General features: G+C 48.7%; 1 protein-coding gene across 6 annotated transcripts in view; it reads right to left on the reverse strand.

Moving 5' to 3' along the window:
- TMEM120B (transmembrane protein 120B) overlaps positions 1 to 24032 on the reverse strand; it is a 52669-nt gene that overhangs the window by 11392 nt on the left and 17245 nt on the right. For all 6 annotated transcript variants that reach the window (XR_006195174.1, XR_006195176.1, XR_006195173.1 and 3 more), the window contains exons 2-11: positions 23247 to 23365; positions 21477 to 21593; positions 17753 to 17812; positions 16996 to 17091; positions 11558 to 11647; positions 3704 to 3769; positions 3149 to 3210; positions 1650 to 1742; positions 473 to 537; positions 57 to 125 (exon numbers count right to left, since the gene is read on the reverse strand). Coding sequence is in view for 1 of the 6 variants with exons in the window: in XM_042910224.1 (XP_042766158.1) it covers positions 57 to 125; positions 473 to 537; positions 1650 to 1742; positions 3149 to 3210; positions 3704 to 3769; positions 11558 to 11647; positions 16996 to 17091; positions 17753 to 17812; positions 21477 to 21593; positions 23247 to 23365 (837 nt within the window). In the remaining 5 variants the exon portion in view is untranslated. The remainder of the gene's footprint in view (positions 1 to 56; positions 126 to 472; positions 538 to 1649; positions 1743 to 3148; positions 3211 to 3703; positions 3770 to 11557; positions 11648 to 16995; positions 17092 to 17752; positions 17813 to 21476; positions 21594 to 23246; positions 23366 to 24032) is intronic.

Raw genomic sequence — 24032 nt, forward strand, 5'->3', positions numbered from 1 at the left:
CGCGCGCGCGCACACACACACACACACACACACACACACACACACACACCCCATACCTGCCATTCTCTGCATTCCTCGTGGCTGGAGAGCTCAAACAACGTGACGGCATTGTAGAGCTGCCAGAACTGAGAGAGGGAGGCAGGCGCCGCTTGTCCCAACAGACTCCCCTGGAGTCCCACATGGGGAACCCCAGGGAATGGGCCAGCCTCCCCCAAGGTTCTGGTATCACCTATCCCAAGACACTGAGAACCCCCCAAAATGAAACTGGGGCCACCCTATGCCAGAACACCCTGAAGATGTGGGAATCAGCATGCTGGTGCTGAGGGCCACTTCTGTCTCTTGCCTTTGGCATCCCAGGACCCTGTAGGGCCCAGCCCGGGGATGGCTGGTGAATGTGGGAGAGGCCTGAAGACCTCCCGTTCCCAGGGTCAGCCCAGAGCAGGGGACACCCACAAACTCCAGGGGGACTCACATGGCCACAGAACAGGAAAGGCAGGAGGAAGGTGAGGCCCCGCCACATCCAGGACTGGAACCCTTCTGTGGAGAGGAAGGAGGAAGCCAAGGGCCCATGTGAGGGGGTTCAGTTGCCCCCACAGCCCCACCAGGCGCCTGCGGCCTAGCCACACCAGTCACCCCGAGACTAGCCACACGGGGCAGGGAGGACAACCCTCTCCTCTCGTGGATGGGTGAGCACTCAGCTATGAAAATCACCCAGAGCACATGCAGAACACCTGGCACCAGGCCTGACTGCTCTCAGGCCTCAAGTCACCAAGAACTCCTAGAGCTGGATGACACTTGCAGAAAGCTGACATGACAGGCACTGTGTTTTAATAAGTTCTTTAATTTGCACAGAATTTTGCATTTTATAATGGACTTTTGCATGCATCACTTCAACTGAGTCCTGACAAAGTAGGGCCTACGTTGCAGAGTAATTCAACGAAAATGACCATCTCAAAAGATGGCAGAATTTTATGAGTTTTCTGTGAAAGTTGAAACGAGTTCTTAAGCTCTTCTGACTGGGCAATCGCCCCATGAGTTAAAAAAAAAAGGAGCGCCTGGGTAGTCCAGTCGGTTAAGCGTCCGACTTCGGCTCAGGTCATGATCTCATGGTTCATGAGTTCAAGCCCCGTGTCAGGTTCTGTTGTGACAGCTCAAAGCCTGGAGCCTGCTTTAGATTCTTGTCCCCCCTCTCTCTCTGCCTCTCCCCCACTCTCTCTCTCTCTCATAAATAAACATTAAAAGAGAATTTTAAAAAAATTTTTAAAAATTAAGCACACCTTCCCAATGTATATACATATGTGTCTATATATATTTATATGTAGGTATATTATACACAAATTATACATGCACAACACTAGGCTAGCATTATAATATAAAACACAGATTAAAAAAAATAGACACTTGGTAAGACAGAAGCATGCATCAAGGCCTGGCACACAGCTGGCCTCAAGCTTGTCAGCTGAAACAGAATCCATGATGAATTATGAAAAGCAACTTAGGCAAGAGGCCAGCAGCCCTGGTTTTGTGTGTGGTAGGTCTTATTATGTTTTTATTGGTCTGTGCTCCCAGTGTAGGAAGTTAGGGGTGAGGTCTGGGGGAGCAAGGAGGGGCCAGTACTCGTCTACCTACCCCCAGGTTGGGCTACTTACCCACCGTGAGGTCCAGATGATTCCTCTCTCCCAGAGCCCGCAGCCTGTAGAGGCAGCCCCTCTGGTAATAATATTGCAGGAACTGGACACAGCCTGCAGGGGGAGCACAGCACCAGGCTCAGAGCCTGCAGGACCCGGCACCAGCTCTGTGCAGACCCAGGGGTCTTCACTGCCCAGAGGGCAGCCCCCTCCCATTCCCAACACACACACACACACACACACACACACACACACACACACACACACACACACACACACTCAGCCTGAACCCACTTTATCCCTTATCCAGAATACAATAGGAGCAGGTTATCTGAAGACCCAGCTAAGCACCAATTAGGCTAGAAACTTCTAGAGCTTTCCTAAGCATGCAGTGGGCACTCAATAGATACTTGTTGGAATGGTGGCATCATGCTGGGAGCTGTGTGTAATGCTAAGACAGCAAGAGACATTTTCATACAATGAGATACTTAGTAGTTACTAAAAATGAAGAGATAGCCTTCTCTGTATTGACACAGAAAAATACCCATCATGGGGGCACCTGGGTGGCTCAGTCCGTTAAGTATCTGACTCCTGCTTTGGGCTCAGGTCATGATCTCACAGTTCGTGAGTTCGAGCCCCATATCTGAGCCCCGTATCTGTATCTGGCTGTCTGCTGTCAGCACAGAGTCTGCTTCGGATCCTCTGTCCCCCTCTCTGCCTCCCCCCTGCTCACGTGCTTTCTCTCTCTCAAAAATAAACAAACATTAAAAATAAATGTAAAAAGGGGCGCCTGGGTGGTGCAGTCGGTTAAGCGTCCGACTTCAGCCAGGTCACGATCTCACGGTCCGTGAGTTCGAGCCCCGTGTCGGGCTCTGGGCTGATGGCTCAGAACCTGGAGCCTGTTTCCGATTCTGTGTCTCCCTCTCTCTCTGACCCTCCCCCGTTCATGCTCTGTCTCTCTCTGTCCCAAAAATAAATAAAAAATTTAAAAAAAAAGTAAAAAAAAACCACTGTATTGTTTTAATTGGCAATACACACACACTATAAAATTCAAAGGGAACAAACAGGTACTGGATGAAAAATAGAACTCTCTGTTGCTATTCCCAACTATCCAAGCTTCCAATTCCCAGAGGTGACCTCTGGGACCAGTTCACTGTACATAAATCCAGAATTATTCTTAAATGAGAAAAAGAACATATACTCTATTTCCATTTTGAGTTGTGCCTTCAACACCACTCAGTTCACAAAAGTCACAACTAGTCCAGTTGTGACATGTGGAAGAAAAGGCAGTGGTGGGGGATTCTAGGGGTGAGGGTGGTCAGGCTGCCCCTACCCCAGGATGGGGCAGTGATCTGGGGGGAGATGCCTCTTTCCTGGATTTCTGGGATCCTCCCCTGCCTGGAGCTCCCTTCCACACCAGACATACCCCTCACAAGGGAGGAGGGATGACAGGGGCCTCCATCAGTGAAAGCCACAGGAAACCATGCCCCCTCCCCCCAATCTAGGCAAGAGACACTCACTCTGAAAAATGGAAAACGCTAAAAACTGATTACGAAACTTCTGATAAATTAATCCGTTAGGCCTGCAGAGAAGTGGGGGAAAAGCAAAGGTGAGGCATGCTGTGAAATCAGACATTCATCCTTGTCCCTCTCTATTCCAACTAAGAGAGAAAAGCTTTTAAAATTAAACGGAGGTCCCTGATTTCTGCCCTTCTTCAGCACCAGTGTCTCTCAGGCTGGACCAGATTACTTCCGTCATTGCTTTAAGCCCGTTCTACAACCTGGGGACACATATCATCATTCTGAAGCCTAAGTTCTTATTGATTCCCACTCCCTCCATCTGTCTCCTTTGGAGCCTCATCCGTGTGCTCTATCGCTCCCTGTTACCTCTGCCTCAGCCAGCAGGCCATTGGGACCTCCCCAGAAACCTCCCAGCGGGCCTGGGGGATCCCTGCGGCCTGGCTATAAGCTCACGCTTTCCTTCTTGGCCCAAAAGTCAGCCCAGGCCAGGAGCCCCGAAGGTGCCCCCTTGCCTACCGCCAGCTCCCCCCATTCATGGACCCCCATGAGACTCACCAGGTCAGCATCACTCCAGAGAGGAACGTGGACACGTAGTGGTGAGACACCCACCAGCCTTTAATTCTTGGAGAGAGGACAAGGAAAAGGAGCTCAGGTGGGGAAGGAAACACAGGTGGCTCTTGTTCTCAGACTTGGCGGGGGGGGGGGGGGGGGGGGGGGCTGCTCTGCGGCCCAGAAACAGCCATGAAATAGACCTAAGCCATGACTCTGCGCTTTTCTCTGTCCTACAGAAATGCACAATCACACATAAACCACTCACAGATTGGCCATGAGACCCACAGAAGGACTCGGGCCCCCAGGGGCTTCCCACTACCCTAAGAACACATCCCTAATCACACCCCAGCTTCAAGCCCTGTCTCCCTGTCCTCTCCTTGAACCTGACAAGCCCATTGGTACCTCAGGTCCTGTTATAGGCTGAATTGTGTCTCTCAAATTCCTATGTCGCAGCCCTAACCCCCAGTACCTTAGAATGTGACTGGTTTTGGAGATAGGAACTTTATTTAAGTAATCTCCATACCCAACATGGGGCTCAAATTCACGACCCAGGTATCAAGAGTCACACGCTCCACTGACTGAGCCAGCCAAGGACCCCTGGAAGTAGGAACTTTAAAGAGTTAATTAAGGTTTAAAAAAAGGTGATAGGGGAGTGCCTGGGTGGCACAGTCGGTTAAACACCCAATTGTTGGGGCATCTGGGTGGCTCAGTCGGTTAAGCGTCCAACTTCAGCTCGGGTCATGATCTCACAGTCTGTGAGTTCGAGCCTCGCGTCGGGCTCTGTGCTGACAGCTCGGAGCCTGGAGCCTACTTCAGATTCTGTGTCTCCCTCTCTCTCTGCCCCTCCTCTGCTCATGCTCTGTCTCTCTGTCTCAAAAATAAAAATATTTTAAAAAATTAAAAATCAAACAACACCCGATTCTTGATCTCAGGTCAGGTCGTGATCTCAGTTTGTGGGTTTGAGCCCCACATCAGGTTCTGTGCTGATGACACAAAGCCTGCTTGGGATTCTGTCCCTCCTTTTCTCTGCCCCTCTCCCACTTGTGCATTCGGTCTTTCTCTCAAAATAAATAAACTTAAAATAAAATTTTAAAAAAGGGCACCTGGGTGGCTCAGGTGGTTAAGTGTCAGACTCTTGACCTCAGAGCTCAGAGTTCAAGCCCCCAAAGGCCACATGAAGCTATGGTGACCATCTGTAAGCCAGGGACAGGCCTTAGGGGAAACCAATCCTACTGGCACCTCACCTTGTTTTGGACTTCGAGCCTCCAGAACTACAAGAAAATAGATTTCTGTTGTTTAAATCACCCAGCCTGTGGTATTTTGTCTAACAGGGACTTTGTACTTGCTGTTCTCTCTGCTTCAAGAACTTGGCCTGCCTGGCTCCTGATCCAAATTCAAGTTTTGGACCAACTGTCACCTCCCCCAAAAGGCCTCCGGCTACCTTATCTAAAACAGACAGGCAGCCCCACTTTACACGACACCACCCTGTTTCATTTTCTTCACGGTGCTTACCACTATCTGAAATTACTCATTTTTTCCCCTTGTTTGTTCTCTGAACCCTCTTCCCCAAATGTAAACATCAGAAAAGCAGCAATTTTGTCTGTCTTCTTCATGGATGTATCTATGACACCTGGCTCAGAGCAGGTGCTCAGTGTGTTGAATAAACACAGCGCACGCGCGCGCGCGCGCGCACACACACACACACACACACACACACACACACACACTTACAGAGAGCTGGAGCTACCTACGTTATCCCACGCAGACACAGAGAAATGACAGACTGTCCACACAGCATCTCACATCGTCCCAGACAGTTTCTCCCTGGGAGCCCATGCCCTGGGCTCATCTGCTCCTCCATCTACAGCAGGGCCCTGACCAGCCCTGGACTTCCTGTGTCCAGTCCAGAAGCTGTGGGAACCCTGTTTTCAGAACCCAGTGCTCCCCCAACTGAGGGCTCTCACTCCACAGGACGGGAGGGAGCCTCACTGTCAATCCCTCCTCAGTGTCAATGTTCCAGCCTAGGATGAAAGCTGGACCCGCAAACCTTTTAACCTTCGAAGTCCTTGAGTCTTGTCTCTGGCCTCTGATCTCCAGCCTTTAAGAGCTCAGTTACCTGAACACAATGTGGCAATGATTTGCTTTGCCAAATGCAGCCTGGGAGCAGCTGGGCTCCTTCCTCCCAAGGACTGGCCAGTAGAAATTTGGTTCCCCAAACCCTCACCAATGCTGGATTCCAAGTTTTAAAATTTCTTATTAGGTGAAAATTACTGTGTCATTGAGGTTTTAACTTGCATTGTCTTAGTAAGTGGGTTTGAGTTGTCTTAAAACCTTCTAATCAGATGCAGACATCCTACAAGCAGGGACTGGATCTTACTCATCTCTCCTCTTTGCAATCCCACAATAGACCTGGACATAAATTAGGGGCTCAGGCATGGCCTGTGGATGCCTCAAGGGTTATGGTTAGGAACAAGGTCTTAGGTGACTCTTTATGCCTAGCACTAATAGCACCTGGTAAACAGTAGGCACTCAATAGATGCTGAAACGAATGAAGTGATGTCCAGGAGGTATGGCCGATGAAGCAGCAGCTGGTCTAGACGCCACCAGCATGCAGGTGCAGGACGAGACATCCACCCACTTCTTTGTGCCCAGACTCCCCCTCCCAATGTCCCTGTATTGCCTGTCAGAGTCTACAAGGACCCCTAGCTCTAATTTTCTGATAGAAAAGGCAGTTAGCCCCGTCTGCAGACTTTCAGCTTGCAGAGCACCCAAGAAGCCTCTCCGGAACCACTTCTCCCCAAGTTCTCTGCAGAGCCACACACACAAGCCCTTGAGCCTTGGCAAACCCAGTGCCCCTTTGTCTTCTTCCCCAACCCACCCCCCCCCACCCCGAGAATGCCCCCTCCCGGTATGGGAGCAGCCAGAGACGCAGCATGTATGCAGCAAGCCTGGCTGGGCAGCAGCTCTCAGTCCACAGCTCACAGTGCCCAAAGCCCAGCTCTGACAGGTGCCCCCAATAAGTAAGCACTGCTCAGATGCACTAGGAAAGGCTAGAAACTGCTTCTTCCCTGGCATGGCGTTCACGAGCCCCCTCATCTATCTGCACTCTCCAGGGTGCTGGGCTGGTTTTGTGCCCTGTGTGTGTGTGTGTGTGTGTGTGTGCAACTGCTTTATTGTGATTCAATTCAGATTATCATACATGTCATCCACTTAGTGGATCCACAAGTCAGTGGTTTTCAGGACATTCACACAGCTGCACAACCGTGACTATAATCAGTTTTAGGACATTTTTATCACCCCAAAAGAAACCTGCACCCATTACTCACTCTTTGGGCCTGTTTTGCCACAGAAATAAAGTTTGTAGGGGTTAATGGGCTTTTTAATGTACAGACAGTAGATACCCAATGAAGAGTGGTATACACATAGCCACAATGTAGGAGGCGTGGCCCAGTGTCTGGGGATGGTGCCCGAGGAGACCACAGTCCTCTCTTTAGGACCACCTCAGCCACATTTACACGTGTGCACAATCTACAGGCACCAGCAATTATTCAATCACAGGCTGTTTCTGGCTTTGAGCTTGGGTCATGTGGGCAGTCAGGGGAAAGAGCTAGCTTCCACTCTGAGGATCCCTCCCTCCTGGCCACCCCTAGTCTTTATCCTAGGAAAGGCCCCTACAACAGCCAGTTGGAACCAAGCACCCATGGGCCGGCTGGCCAAGAAAGCTAACACGATCCCTGATTCATTACTTATTCTGGCCCCGAACTAACTACAGAGGCCATCTGCTGTTTTGCCTCTCTGTCAATCACCACCCCCAACCCCCTGCACACCCCCATCCTCCCTGCATGCTGGCTTCATGCCAGGCCCTTCCTTTGGTGAACCACCTCATCCCCACACTCCATCTGGGTGGTTGAAAGGGAGCTGAGGGATATAACTGGGCACATGACTCACAGCCAGGCAATCGGGGCTCTATATCCCTTCAGCCACAGTGATTGGCTCAGGGATGAGCATATGACCTCAGCCCAGACAATCAGAAATCAGTCTCAAAATTACAACTGGATCTTCCGAGGAAAGAGCTCTTTCCTGTGAGATTATTGATTTGTTGTGATGCTGGCCAGTGCAGCAGCAGAACAGAATGGGGAGAAGGACTGTTAACACTGAGCCAGTTTTAACGCCTTGAACTATTAATACACAGGCATACTTCAGAGAGATCGTGGGTACACTTTCAGGCCACTGCAACAAAGCAAATGTCACAATAAAGCAAGTCAAGTGAAGTTTTTGGTTTCCCAGTACCTATAGAAGTTATGTTTACACTGTACTGTAGTCTAGTTAAGTGTGCAAAAGCAGGTCTAAAAAAACAATGCACAGGGGCTCCCGGGTGGCTCAGACAGTTGGTCAAGCACCCAACTCTTGATTTCGCTCAGGTCACAATCTCACGGTTGTTGAGATCGAGCCCTGTGTCAGGCTCTGTGCTGACCGTGAAGCTGCTTAAGATTCTCTGTCTCCCTCTGCCCCTCTCCCCTGCTCACACTCTAAAATTAAAAAAAATTTAAATAAAAACAAAACAAAACAATGTATATACCCTCATTTAAAAATATATTGTGGGGCTCCTGGGTGGCTTAGTCGGTTAAACGTCCGGCTTCAGCTCAGGTCATGATCTCACAGCTTGAGTTTGAGCCCCACATTGGGCTCTGTGCTCACAGCTTGGAGCCTGGAGCTTGCTTCAGATTCTGTGTCTCCCTCTCTCTCTGCCCCTACCCTGCTTGTGCTCTCTCTCTCATAAATGAATAAATGTTTAAAAAAAAAAAAATTAGGGGCGCCTGGGTGGCTCAGTCAGTTAAGCATCTGGCTTCGGCTCAGGTCATGATCTCACAGTTCGTGGGTCCAAGCCCCATGTCGGGCTCTGTGCTGATAGCCCAGAGCCTGGAGCCTGCTTTGGATTCTGTGTCTCCCTCTCTCTCTGCCCCTCCCCTGCTCTCACTCTGTCCCTGTGTCTCTCAAAAATAAATAAACATTAAAAAAATTTTTTTTAATAAAAAATTAATTTAAAAAATATATATTGCTAAAAAAATACTAACCATCATCTGAGCTTTCAGCAAATTTTAATTACTGATCACAGATCACTATAACAAATATAATAATAATGAAAAAAGTTTTAAATACTGAAAGAATTAGCAAAATGTTACAGAGACACCAAATGAGCGAATGCTGTTGGAAAAATGATGCCGATAGACCTGCTCGGCACAAGGCTGTCACAAATCTTCAATTTATAAAAAACACTATGTTTGCGAAGTGCAATTAGACAAGGTATGCTTATATATGTTCCCCCCTCAGGTTTACTCCTATCTGGTGGTTTTCCCTCATTTGCAGGATTTGCAAAGGAACTTGATTTGCTTATTGCACTAACTGAGCTAATGAACCACAGCTCCAAAGTCATTCCAGAAGATAAAGCACCAAACCCACCCCACCCATTCCAGATCCCAGCCCCCACCACATCCAAACCCCTGCCCCAGGCCACAGCAGAAGACAGGCCCAGAAGAACAGTCCCATTACAACTTGAGATACCCGCTGAAGTGTTAGGCGAATGAGGCTTGGCTTTGGAACCCCACTTCTACCCCCCTGTGTCCCCCTCCCCACTTTCCTGGTGTGACCCACACTTGCAGGGACCTCCACTCAGTCCTGTTCCTTTCTCTCTGGTAACGCCTCTCCCCCTGCCCCATCCACAGCTTGTCACACTAGATAAAGAGGTGACCAGAGTAACTCTTACTAAAGTGTTAGTGACTGTTAGAGATGTAGCATGCCTCTGAAGACTCTTAGAGTCCATCAGAAGGATAAAACTGTAAGACTGACAGCAAGCCCATGACAACAGAAAGAGAACTCATGACCAAGAAGACTTTGCCACTTGCCCCGGCCCCCTTTCCCCACTATCTACCACCCTGGCTCCCCTCCAATGACACCCAAAAGCAGAAAGATACTATTCACTACAATTAAGGAAGACTATGAGTGTTATTTATTTGATGAGATTTTTCACTTCAGTGTTTCCCAAAGCTCGGGGTGTGTATATCAAGTTTTAGATGACACCTGGGGGTCGCACTAGATGCTACTGAACTGTGTGGGGAAAGGGCATCTCTTTAGTTCTCTTTGTTCTCCTGAGTAAGTCTGGGAGAGTCTCTTTAATGCCTCTCAGGTCCAAAAATCTCCCTTTTCACACTCATGTACACACACGAAGAGAGAGATGGCAGGCCTCAGGCTCAGAGCCTTCCAGAAGCAAAAATAATTGACTTCAATAACTTATACAAGGAAAACAAAAGGATATTTTTACACTACTTCCTCCTTCCTGCAACTGATGCTGGTTTTCCATGTATGGTGATGAAATAAAATTTCCTTCTAAAATAAACTAATATTTATTGAAGTTTAAAAAAAAAGGAGAGGTTGATTTAAAATGTGAACATTATCAACCAGATGATACATGGAAAAGGCAAAAATGGAGAGGGTGGGTAAAAAACAAGTGTAGTTTGAGAAACACTGATCTTTTTTTCTAAAGGGCTACATGCAGCAGGGCTGTATACCTAAAACTCGCTGTTCCCCTGCTCCTTACCTCTGGGCTCTACATGCAGGCTAAGGCCCGGCAGGGCAGGGATCTGCCATAAGAGACCACTGGGCAGAAAGTGAAAAGGTGGCAAATTATTTAGGAGTTTGCAGACACCCCCCCAATCTGAAACACACAGTTCATGACAGTTCCTTAGTGGTGTCCAGAGGGGAAGAAGCAGGGAGGGGTTGGGCGGTTGTTACTTCCTGTTTCAGGGGAAAATAGGGGCAAGCATGGCACACAGAGATGAAAACGGCCATCCCAAAAAGGAATCAGACCTGTGGAAAATGGGTCCTGCAGGTGGCAAGTCGTGGTCTCAGCTCAGAGACAGGTGGGGGTAGGAAGGAGAATGAGAAAATAGCAGGGCTCCTGGCATAGGAGGCCCTCAGTGATGGGGAGCCCCAAGTGTCTTGATTCACTCAGCAACCCTGAGACACACTCCCCCAGGGGGCTGTGAAATAGCCCAGAGAGTGGACATCAGTTGCCCAGGGTCACAGAGCTGCTCAGGATTAGCACTGGGACTAGAACTCTGGAACCCTCACTCCCAGCCTGGCTGTCTTCCTCCTCAGCACCAGCTGGGTAACAAAGCAGGTTTGAACCAAGGCCGTTACCACATGTTCTCCATCCTCCCAATTTTCCTCTGGGGAACCACTCCCCTCCTGACACTCAGCTCCTAAGCTGTAGGGGCAGGCATGAGGCTCAAGCCTGGCCAATCACAGCCATGCATTCTCTGGCCACAGTGATTGGTGCACAGACAGGCACATGATTCAGCAAGTGCCAATGGGACCCAGTGAGGCTCTTGGAAGAAAGTGATGTGCCCTATTTTGCTGAGAATGCTAGAAACAAAGACTTGAGCCTGGAGCTCCCAGGTGCTTCTACATGGAGCCTGAGAATGAAGACATCATACTAGAAGGCAGAGGTGAAGGGTGGAGAGAAAGCGGGTCCTGATAACATTGTCTAAGTACCTGGATTAAGCTTGACCTGAAGTCAGTCCCAACAGACCTGTTCCTTGATACGAGAAAATAAACTTCTTGTTGTGTTAAACCCATTTGAGTTAGTTTTTTGTAAGCAAGAGACTGACCATGGCGAGTGACGCTGCACCAGCAGACATGTTTTCCCTCCTCCCTGGATCTGAACAGTCACGGACAACCCCCCGCCCCCTCTGAGGAGGAAGGGAATACAGGCTGGGGGTGACAGCCCTCCCCTGCATCCGTTCCAGATCTCCCTTTGGTTCCCCCTATGCCCCCCCACAAAGCCAGGTCCCCCGTTACCTCGAGCCATTGCTGATGAGAATGCTCTCCCGGATTGTCAGGGTGCAGTAATACCACACCAGCAGGAAGTTAAAAACTTCGTCAGTCACCCTGGTGGAAAGAAACAACCCCGGGGAGGAGAGCAGGCATGAGAACCGGGCACAGATCTCCCACCCGCGCTGCAACAGAACAAGCACACCACGATGAGTGCTGCCTACCAGGCGTGCCTCTGGAAACTCGTGCTGATCCTGGGCAAGGCAGAGGAAGCCTGGCCTCCACCTGGAGTGCCTGTCTCCCTCACCTTTCTACCGAAATCCAACCCACCTTTAGGGCTCTAGCTGGTTTCCTCTCCCTCCCTGAGCACTCAGCCTAGCGTACCCTCTCTCCCTTCTAAATTCTCACTGTCTGATGTGAAATTTTTGGTGGAATGGCAACAGGACTCTAAGTAGAAAACCTAATAGTTTATTAAAAAAAATTTTTTTACATTTATTTATTTATTTTTAAGAGACAGAGCACAAGCGGGGGATGGGCAGAGAGAGGAGGAGACACAGAATCCGAAGCAGGCTCCAGGCTCTGAGCTGTCAGCACAGAGCCCGACGCGGGGCTCGAACTCACAAACCGTGAGATCATGACCTGAGTCGAAGTCGGATGCTCAACCAACTGAGCCACCCAGGCACCCCTCTAATACTTTATTTTTAGACTGTCTACAGCCTCAAAATGTAAATTCCCTCTGTCCCCTTAAACCATCTTTAAACCTCGTTGCACTTACAAAACAGTTCTTACGTCCTGAATCTCATTTGTAAGATGAACTTAAGAACTCCCGGCCTCCTCTGTGGTACCAGAGCTGGGCGGAGCAAGTCTTCAAGGTGGACAGAACAGAGCGGCTGGAGCCGCTGCTGTGGCCTGGTCAGGGTGGAGAGCTTGCAGACATGCTGTGTGTGACCCTGTCAGAGACCTGCCCGGCCTCAGCTCTGCTGTCTGTAAAATGCAAAGGCCGACCCCCTACCTGAACATTCCTGGGTGAAGGGTCCTGGGACAGAGCCGGCAACAGACAGCCCCTTGGAGGGCTCCCCTGCCCCTGATGCTAATGAAGGCTTTATCTTCCACCCCAAAGGGAAGCGCCTCGGTAGCTGCCAGTGCCCTCCACATCCACTCAGCGTGGGAACAGAAGTGACTGTACGGGGCGCCATCCATCTGCACATGGGAGGGAGAACACTTCCAATCTCCTCCATTCCTGTCTCTGACAACTATGGGGACAACTATGATAACCCCAGGAGGGAAATGAAAGAGTGTGACTCCAACAATAAGTAGAAGTTGGAAGGTGTCTTTCAAGCTATGTGACCCTGTTTTGTGGTCACAGATGACAGACTTTCCATCCCAAGCCCTCCTGAACCATCGTCTGCAGAGGCGGTCTCAGGAGGGCCAGGAGCACACTCTGGAAACTCGGGGCCTGAGTTCAAATCCCAGCTCTGCCTCTTTCCCGCTGTGGGACCGGGGGCACATTGGTAATCCCCCCCCACCGTGCCATCACTGCCCCCCCTGGAGCAGGGAGAGTACCAGCAGCTCCCGTGTAGGCCGCTATGAGCATCAGCTGAGTTTCACACATGCAGGGTGTAGAACAGTGCCTGAGGCATAGGAAGGGCTACATACGTTCCCAGTTATAATTTTGGAAGTATCACAGAGTACCCAAAGGCTGATAAATGAGTCTCAGATGCTTAACTCCGAGGAAATCAAAGGCTTACTTGAACAGGGTGTTGGGGTGGGGTCGGCCTCCCCAGTGCAGAGTCACTTAGCTACTGACTTCTGAGCTCGCCTCCAAACAAGAGGCAGGCCCAGGAGTGAGTCCGGGTTACCAGGATATTTTTCATTGGTCCTTTCCTATATCTTGTCAGTAAAGAGAAGAATGGAGTAAAGTTTTATGGCCCCAGCGCGTTAGGGACATGCTTGAGGTGCTGGCCTCGGCCTGCTCTGACAAAATGTATGAGCTTCCTGTTGCTGCTGTAACAAATGACCACAAACCTAGTGGCTTAAAGCAACATACATTTATTTCCTTATAGTTCTGGAGGTCAGAAGTCTGCAATGGGTCAGCAGGGCTGGGCTCCTTCTGGAGGCCGTAGGGGAGGATCCATTTCCTTACCTTTTCCAGCTTCTTGAGGCACCTGCATTCCTTGTTTTGTGGCACTGCATCACTGACCTCCGCTTCTGACTCGGACCCTCCTATCTCCCTCTTCTAAGGACTCTTGTACTTACACTGGGGCCACTGAATAATCCAGGATAATCTCTTCTCAAGATCCTTAGCTTAACCTATCTGCAAAGATGTTTTGCCATGTAAGGTAATATATTTGCAGATTCTGAGGATTAGAACGTGCACGCCTTCAGGCTGCCATACCAGGCCAGCACTAATTACTGGGAACTTGCAATGGGGCAGGCACTTGACATGGATGACCTGTCTGTGTCTTCGAACAGCCCTACAGGACTGCTTCTTGTGCAGGTGCATTTACTGCGTCTGTGCCCGTCTATAGAACTCCCAACAGCCAGAACCTGCAACTCCTGGCATGCCTGGGCTCAGAGCTCACTCTGCTGATGCGAGAGGCAGATCGGGAGGGAAGGGGAATTATCACCCTCTGGAAGCAGTCCTCAACTCCCCTGACCAACAGCAGCAGGAAGAAAAATACCCTTGCCCCTTCGCCCCTCAAGTGGGATAACTGAGGCATGTTCCATGCTGTCCCCAGTTCTCCAGCAGCACTGGAGTCCAGATGCCCACACGTAGCCCCTCCTGTCTCACTTCCCATTCCCCTACCAATGTTTCCTGGGATCACCTCCCAAATAAACTGCTGGCACTCAAATGCTCGAGTGCTTGGGTTACTTCTGGGGGAACACAAACTAAGATGGTACAACTTCCCATTTTATAGATGAGGAAACTGAGATTGAGAGAGAGGAAATGAACTGCCCAGGAGTGAAATCCAAACCCAAGCCCAACCAACCCAAGCTTAATCCCAACCACCTCTTTCCTACCAGCTTCAAAACCCAATCCTGATAGAGGACAATTCTAACTAGACACAGCCTCTTGGCCTGAAGGCGGAAGAAGGAGACATCACACTCTCCAGCAGCCTCAGCAAAGCCTCCCAAGGGCCCGGCAACATGGGCAGATGTCCTCTGGTCATGGGGAAGACGAGGAACCACACACAGAGAGATCAAGGGCTCTACTCAAGGTCACACGATCTGTGAGTGGCAGAGCTGGACCTACAACCCATGGTTCTGAAGGACGTTAGCCATGCCCAGCTCCAGACTTAGAGGCACCATGGAAGGGCCTTTGGGTGGGGCACCCAGCAAGGAAACCACCTCAAGGGGGCAAGAGTAAGGAGAGAAAATCCTGCTCTTTGGGCACTGGATATTAAGCTGTGATCTCCTCCAGCACAAAAGATGGCAGCAATCACAACTGCTCACACTTAGGCAGCACTTATGTGCCAGGCACTAAACACTGCAGATATAACCTATCCAGTCCTCTCAACCATTCTACCATGAAGCTCTCACTATCTTCATTTTCTGTGTGAAGAAACTGAGGTGGTGAGAGGTTAGGTCGTTTGCCCAAGGTTAAACAGCAGGGCAAGCTTCCCTGAGGGCAAAAGAAGAGAGATAAGCTGCCTGCCTAGCCCCCCTCCCTGGTCCTATTTGTAACCCAAAGAAGGTATACTAGGTTGAATAGAGTTCCCTCAAAATTCACATCCACCCAGGACCTCAGAATATGACCTTATTTGGAAGGTCATATTATTTGGAAATAGGGGTCTTTGCAAATGTAATTAATTAAGATAAGGTCGGTCATACTGGGTTAGGGTGGACCCTGACTCCAGAGACGGGCGTCCTCATAAGAAGGCCATAAGAGAAACACAGGGACATACAGGGAAGGAGGACAGGACAAGGTTGAGGCACATGAAGCTGAGAATGGAAGGGAACAGCTTTCTTTAAGTCAGGAACGCCAAGGAAGCAGGCACCACCAGAAACTGGAAGAGTCAAGGCAGGATTCTCCCCTAGACCCTTCAGAGTGAGCATGGTTCTGCCCACACCTTGATTTCAGACTTCTGGCCTCTAGAACTGTGAGAAAATAGATTTCTGTTGTTCTAAGCTATCCTGTTCGAGGCACTGTTACTACAGCCCCAGGAAATGCACACAGAAAGGGATGGGGAGAAGACTGAATTTTAGAACTTGACAACATACGACTGGTGTGCCCTTTTGAGGGACCTAGATGTCCCAGTGCAAGGGAATCTGGTTGCACATCAAGTACTTGTATCCTTTCCAGAATGGCATGTGAGCAGGCAGTACTGATGTGTGCAGCCTCTACCCTCCGGGGAACCTGGCCAGCCCCAAGGCGGCAGGCAGGCACGGGCCCAGGACCTCAAAGGGCCTTTGTTTGGACATTCAAGTGGCCAGACCGGCAACCGGACTCCCAGCCAAGCGCTTGCCAGGAAATAAACCCCTGACACGGGGCCAAATGCCCAAGTTGTGCTTGGCTACCTCCCCTCGGGGCAGAAAAGCCAGGGCAGGGGAGGGGGGAATGAAACCCCATGAGGCAGTGCAGCCTGAGCCGCCAGGCCACAGCCTCTCAGAGCAGCATGGCTTCCACCTGCTCCAAAAGCAGCGGCTGACACTCTCACCGGCATCACTGGTGCCAGGCACTGGGCAGAGCCCTCCACACGCAGCTCGCACAGCCTGGTGTCCACCCCCCCCCATTTTACAGATGGGGAGACTGAGGCTCCCAGAGGGAACGTGCTCACGGTAACGGTCAGTTAGTCCCAAAGCCAAGATTCAAACCCAGGCAGTCTGTGATATTTTCCTTTTTCTTTCCTTTCTTCCCTTCTTTCCTGTTTTCTCTTTCTGTTCATAATTGATATATAATTCACATACCATAAAATTCACCCTTCCGAAGTATACAGTTCATTAGGTTTTAGTATATTCAGAGGGTTGCACATTCATGACTTCCATCTAATTCTGGAACCTTCTCATCACTCCAAAAGAAACCCTATCCCCATCAACAGTACCCTCTCCCATTTCCCCTCCACCCTGCTCCTGACCACTGATCTGCTTTCTGCCTCTCTAGATGTGCCTGTTCTAGACATTTCATATAAATGGAATCATACAATATGTGGCCTTTTCTAACTTCACTGAGCATAACGTTTTCAAGGGTCATCCATGTCGAAGCACGTGTCAGTACTTCATTCCTATTTATGGCCAAATAACATTCCACAATGTCAGTGTGCCACTGGGCTCTTTCCAATCTACTAGTTATAAGGCCTCTTCCAATAGCTGTTCAGTAGATATTTGTTGAATGGATGTAGGGTGGACATGGCTGCCATTTCCCATGAGAAACAGCTCTTCTCTACCTACAATCTACCAAACGTTGCAGATGCAGGAGAGACGCCCCACCAACTCCATGCCTACACACACCACCACCTTCCCGTTACCTGTAGTGAAGGACAAATCGACACGCCACAGCACCTAGGAGCAGGATGATGGTCAGGTAGAGCTTGAACTTCTCGTACTCATCCTTGTAAGCAAATCTGCATTGATAGACACCCCCAGAAAAGGTCACACAACTATTACTATAGTTATAGTAATATAACTGTATCCCATCTGGGGGCAGAATCCTCAGCCCCGTCAGATCCTTCACCTACCACTACCCACAGCCCACAAGGACCTTCTGATCCCACCAAAGGAAAGCTCTGGTCTTGATTTATAGTGACGATCAATTACAGAAAGGGGGCCAATGCGCAAAGCTCCCATGTCGCTAGACTCTCAGGTAGGTCTCTGGGCCTGTGATAGGGATGGGCAGGGGGTGGACACAGGTTCCTTCCCAACCAGCTACCGCAAGAGAAACACCATGGCTGCACTGCCCCTGGGACTGACTGATTTCAGATGACAGTACTGCCTACTTCCCAGGAGAACTGTGTGTGATAAGGAGTGGAATGGGGCAGGAGCCGTTTCTCATGGGGAAGTGGCACTTCTGTTCACCCAGTGTACTGACTGCGTGAAAAGAGGGAAAGAACCTTCCCAGGATGGTCCCCCAACGAGGAGGAGAGTGTCAGAAAGACCAAGAGCCAGAGCCCCAACTATTAGTATTTCTTTATTTACGCAAAAATTCTAGCTTCGTTCATTTCTCCTGAGTTGAAAGAACAAAATGCCTGGCTTCCCTAATGCCAGCTGGGGATCTGAGATACTTACTTGGCCTGGTTGCTGAGAAGGGTCACATTCACATTGCCAAGGACCAGGTTTAAGTAGAGCCTGGAAGGAAAATACCTGTGAGGGCCACCGTGTTCCTTAACAGCCCTGGGAGGGGGCCCCCCAAAACCATTCAAACTCAGTAAGCACACATGGAGCACTGGTGGTAGAAAACAGGGTGCTAAGCTCATTGGTAAAATTCTCACATGGAATGGGAATGATGATCACCTAAAGAATGTGAAAACTGTGACACACAACAGTCATGACAAACTCATTGTCCCCCCATTTTAGCTGGCTGACAGACCACATTTCCCAGGCTCCCTTGCAGCCAATGTGAGCATATGACTAAGTTCCAGCCAATATGGTGAAGGCATGTATACAATCTCTAGGTCAATTTAAAAAGGGCTCTTTAAAACTGAGGTATAACCTTCAGTATATTTATGCCTGGCTTCTTTCCCTCCATATTATGTCTGTGAGATTCATCCAAGTTGTCTATACATAGTATTCCAGTGACTGGAGATACCACAACTTATTTATTCATTCTGCTACTGACGAACACTCAGGTTGTTTTCAGTTTTTGGCTAATAGAAATACAGCTGCTCTGAACATTCTTTTTTTTTTTTTTTTTTAATTGAGATGTAATTCACATACCATAACATCACCCTTTTTTTGTTAAGGTTTTATGTATTTAAGTGATCTCTACCCCCTCCACATGGGGCTCAAACTCACAACCCTGAGATCATAAGTCACAAGGTCTTCTGACTTAGCCAGGCAGGCACCCCCATTACATCACCCTTTTACAGTTTTTTTTTTTAAGTAATCTTTACACTTCACGTGGGACTCGAACTCACAACCCCAGGATCAAGAGTCATATGCTCCTCTGACTGAGCCAGTCAGGCACCCCAATAACATCCCCCTTTTAAAGTACACAATTTAATGATTTACAGTATATTCCCAACATTGTACGACCATCACCATTACCTAATTCTAGAACATCTTCATCATCCCCAAAGAAAGCCCGGACCCATCAGCAGTCACTCCCTTTCCTCCCTCCCCTGCCAGCATGTGGCAACCACTAACCTACTTTACATCTACGGATTTGCCTGTTCTGGACATTTCATATAAAAAGACTCGTGTGGGGGCGCCTGGGTGGCTCAGTTGGTTAAACGTTCAACTTCAGCTCAGGTCATGATCTCACCGTTCATGAGTCCGAGCCCCACGTCGGGCTCTGTGCTCACAGCTCAGAGCCTGGAGCCTGCCTCTCTCTCTCTCTCTCTCTCTCTCTCTCTCTCTCTCTCTCTCTCTCTCTCTCTCTCTCTCTCTCTCTCTCTCCCCTCCCCTGATCATGCTCTGTATCTCTGTCTCTCTCAAAAATAAATACTAAAAAAAAAAAAAAAAGATTTCTAAAAAGACTTGTGTAATATGTAGCCTTTGTGTCTGGCGTCTTTGTTGTCAACACTCTTACACGTGTCTTTTGGAGGACAGAAGTGCTCACTTCCATTGGCTATGCAGACAGGAGCGGAATTTCTGGGTTACTGAATATCTATGTTTTTGGCTCCACTGGGAAATGGCAAATATTGTTTGTTTTGTTTTGTTTTGCGTATAAAGTTATCTGCTTGCCCTCTACTCCCTGACTCTTCCCCACTTCCTGAGGATGTGATGGTGCGCGCCAGCTCTGCTCATGCAGATGAGGACAACTCTCTGAAGGGTGGTGAAGCAGTGAGTTGGTGCTGGAAAGACCCTGAGTCCCTAGATGACCCCACGAGCCCACCACTCTTGGCCCACTCACCTCTGGACTGTTATGTTTGAGACAGAAACCTCCAGCTTGTTTGAGCTCTTGTATCATTGGGCTTTTGTTACAAAATAGCCTGTACTCTCATGCACCAATAAAAGTGTAAATAAAAGGTTATGTATGAAATCTCATAAGGGTTAATTCCGCAGAGGGAGAGGGGGTTTTAGAAAGGCTTCACTGAGGTGATTAACATCTGAACTGGGCTTTGAAGGATGAGTAGAAGGCTGAGAGGAGAAAAGAGAAAAGAGGAGTCTTCTTTCTAGCTATGAGTAAGTGCTAGGGGGCATTTCCAGTCTGGTGTAACTGAAGCAGAGATGTGAAAAGAACATCTGTTGTTTTTTGCCTAGCAATATAGTCCCTACTTCCTGAAAGAGAGTCTCTTTTCCTCCCAGACCCTAAGGTAAGGCACATGAGCCAGGCTTAGCTGATCAAAGCAGTGCATCCCCGATTGGGTCAATAATGGTCATGGGACACACTGGTCACAGGCCAATAATACTCGGTCCTGGGATTTTTCCCAGAACTACTAAGAAACAAAGATGCTTTCTTTACTGGGATTGCTAAGCAGGCAGAATGCAAACCCAGAGCAACCCCGGCCAGCTAAACACACTGGCAGAGAGAGTAAAATGAAAGCTCACTGAGAGAGAGAGAGAGAGCCTAACAGTATCATTTGAGCAGCAGGATCTGGCCAGACCCACAGCAACATCTGGACCTTTTAGTTACATGAGCCAATAAATCCCCTATTTTTTCTTAAGCACTTTGAGTTGGGTTTTTGGACATTTGTAATCCAAAGATTGCCAACTGGTGTAAAATGCACGGAGGACTGAGGAGACTGGAGCTTGGAAAGAGGATCTGAGCCACATTGTAAAAGAGGGTCATGCTGTTTCATTCTATGGAAAATTATCACCATCCAACTTAGGGAGATTTTCACCAAATTTGGCACCAAAAAAAGAAAAAAAAAAAAAAGCCAAGAAGAATGACTTCAAATGTGAAAGGGCTAGTAGTCTCCTGACAGGGGCTCTGACTTTGAGTTAGGCCAAACCAGGAAAAAGGGCAGAGAGAAGTGATGGGAGCACACTTGGGAGCCCGCATCAGGTTTTGATACAATGCTGTTCGATCTCGCTCGCTCTGGAACAGGTGGGAGTGATGTCACTTGAGGGAGGAGATGGGACTTCTCCGAAGGAGGAAGACGGAAAGAACACAAGCTCTGGAGTCAGGGTATTCACATCCAAACCTGGGCTGCGCCACCTGAGCAAAACACCCGCTATGTCTCTGAACCTTGTAGAATTCAGATATCTGGGTCCGACTCACCAAGCTGTAGACAATTCAAGAGCCCCCAGCACAATGCCAGGCATACAGCAGGCACTCAATAAATGTTTGTTCTCAAAGGGAAAGAGAGAGAGAGAGAGAGAGAGAGAGAGAGAGAGAGAAACCAAGAAACAGACTCTTAACTACAGAGAAAAAAAACTAATGGTTACCAGAGGGGGGGTGGGGAATAGGTAAGGGGATTAAGGGTGCACTTGAGGTGATGAGCACTGGGTGATGTATGGAATTAAATCACTATACTGTATACCTGAAACTAATATAATGCTGTCTGTTAACTATACTGAAATTTAAAATAAAAATAAATAAATAAATGTTTGTTTTTTGGGAGAAAACTTTCCTCTGGACCTTGGGTGGCCCCAGGCATGCGGCCAGTGCTAGAAACGAGATCTTACATCTAGTTCCTTGCCAAAGCCCTCCCAGGAAGTTCACTCTGAGATCCCCGCCTGTTCCATGGAGGAACACATAAGGAAACTTCCTTTTCTTTGTTGCCCTTGCTTCCCTTCTTTCTCCTCAACCTCAAGCCCCCACAGGGAGGTGGGAGTCACACAGACCAGGTATTCTAGGCCTGTGCATCTGCCTGCAGCAGGGGTGGGATATGTTTCCAGTTCCTACCCATTCTTCTTGGGCAGGTAGGCCTCCATGTCGAAGAAGACATTCTGCCGCTCCTTGATGTTGGCACTCATCTGCTGGATGAGCTCTGCCTCCTCCCAACTCGCATGGTGCTTGTACCTGTTTGGTCAGAAGTGTGGGCATAGGAGAAGCAGCCGTGTTACTCAGACTGGAGGAAGAATCCGGGAGCTCTGGGCACTGCCCTCCCATCTTTCTATCTCAATGCTTCTTGTAACCTCAATTCTCCCTCTGCACCCTGTGGGTTTGACACTGGGTCCCTGCTAGTCTTGTGACCTTGGGAAAGTTCTTTAACCTCCCTGCCTTATTTTCCATACCTGAAAATCAGGAGTAGCATCAGGCCTACCTCATGGACAATACTGTTGTGAGGATTAAGTGAGCACAAGCAAAGCAACACATTTAGAATGGTCCTTGATACTCAAGTATGAGCTCGATGGACTCTACAGGCAATACCATACTTCTTACTATTCTAGAAGAATAGCCTGATTATGAGAAGGGCAGACAGGAAAGTGCTTTAAATGTAAAAGCAGCTAAATGATCATGGTCTGTTATTCTTTGGTGATATTTAACTATAAAACTAGAAAAACAAGTCAGTGGACACACTCTCAGAATAGTAGGCACCCTCATGGGTCAACCTTCTAACCCAATGGTTCTCAACTGGAAACACTTGGCAATGTCTAGGAATATTTTGTTTGTCAAACAGGGATAGAGGCGAGGGATGCTGCTAAACATCCCATAATGCACAGGACAGACCCTGCAGCAGAACTGTCAACAGTGCCAAGGTTGAAAAATCCTAGCCTGATGAAGACTATTGAATCTTACCATCAGTAAGATGTGTTTTTCCAAGAGTGGTGATATCATTACATGGAACCATCCATACTCTACTCCATGACTAATGGGCCTCCATTTCCAAAATGGTCAGCCAAGGCTAGAGATATAACCAGCAACCTTTGCAAAAACTGTCCACAAGGGAAGGGAAAAATGGACCAGGAGTTACACACTATGATATGGAATCCCAGCTAAGTATACTGGGATAAGCCACTCAGAGCCTCAGTCTCCCTGCCTGCCTGGGGATCACAGCATTCACTGGGCTCCTTCACCTATGAGGGATGAGAGCAATTTCCAAACCATGAGGACGTGAGGATCAATCGGAAAGTGGACATATGATCGTGGCCTCAAGAACTGAACTAAATCATGAGCTTAAGTATGTCCCCCCCGGGGATACCAGACTTCCCACCACCTACACCAGAGACCTATAACAACTTTCCTCTAGGGAACTCTCTCTCATCCTCTTTCCCCTTCCATATAGTTCAAGTAAGGCTGTCCCATTCCCCAGGTCCATAAACTAAGCCTATGACCTAGTCTTGCCTAACCAGAGTCTCAGTGATTAGTTCACAAATGGGCACGTGACCAATTCCAGCTAATGAGGATCACATCCAGAACTCTTGCTGGAAAAACAAGTTATTCTGCTGGGGTAACCAAACCAATAGGAAGTATGGCTGGAAGACACAAGTCTGGCACTGCTGGTGGCCATCTCGGTGACCATAACGGGACAGTCGGCCTCAGAGTGAAGCCAATCTAGAGGAAGGCAGAATTCAGAGGGGGGAAAAATCCTAAAAACATCTTTTGACCCATGGATCCAGTGATGTCTGAAATTACTCCTGGGATTTTTCCACTAAAATTTCCATTCTCTGCTCAAGACAGCTGAGTTGGGTTTCTAGCCCTTAAAACCAGGGGCGCTGCAGCCTCACCTACCTCTGGAGTGTGTGCTTCAAGTCCTTTAGTCGCGTCTTCTGCTTGTTGATAGAGCCACTACATAAAGTCTGGAGTGAAGTCAGCTCCTCCAGCTTCTGCCTGTAGATCCTGTGGGTTTCCTGAGGGATAGAGACCCCAAGCAGGGTGTATGGGAGAACACGAATGGAACGTTTTTCATAGTTTGTATCATAGGACATGACTAGGGAAGTCAGTTTGGCAGCTGAGATGATACAACTACCACTATCAGAGATGTGGCTTACAAAACTGGGGCTGGAATTAGGAAAGGCAGCATGGCAAGGAACCGTTTTTTTGTTTTTGTTTTTTTTCCCTAGACAGGTTCTATCCTTCCTAATGGCAAAGGCAACCAAATAATGCCTTTGAGAGGCCACCTCTTGTCAATTCTTGGTCCAGTTGGTTTGACTAGAGCTAAGAGTCTCCAAGCCGGGAGCAGTCACGTGACCTAGGTCTGGCCAATCAGTATCCTCCAATCCCCTGGCCACTGACTGGCTCAGAGGCAGACACGTGGCTTATTTGGGCCAATGAGGTCAGTCTGGGGACTTTGGCTGAAGTATTGGTTTAGAAACGCCCTCCTTCTGGGTTTGCTAATCTGGTAGAAAGTACACCTGGGGCTGCAGAGCAAATGAAGCCAAACACAAATATAATTGCAACAGGGTAGAAGACAGCATTCTCACAGCATCATTTCAGCCCTTAGATTTAACCAGGTCTGAATGTAATGCTCTTCATTATATGAATTAATAAATTCCTTTTCACTTAGGCCAATCTGAG

This window comes from Panthera leo, chromosome D3 (assembly GCF_018350215.1).
Source record: "Panthera leo isolate Ple1 chromosome D3, P.leo_Ple1_pat1.1, whole genome shotgun sequence".
NCBI lineage: Eukaryota > Metazoa > Chordata > Mammalia > Carnivora > Felidae > Panthera > Panthera leo.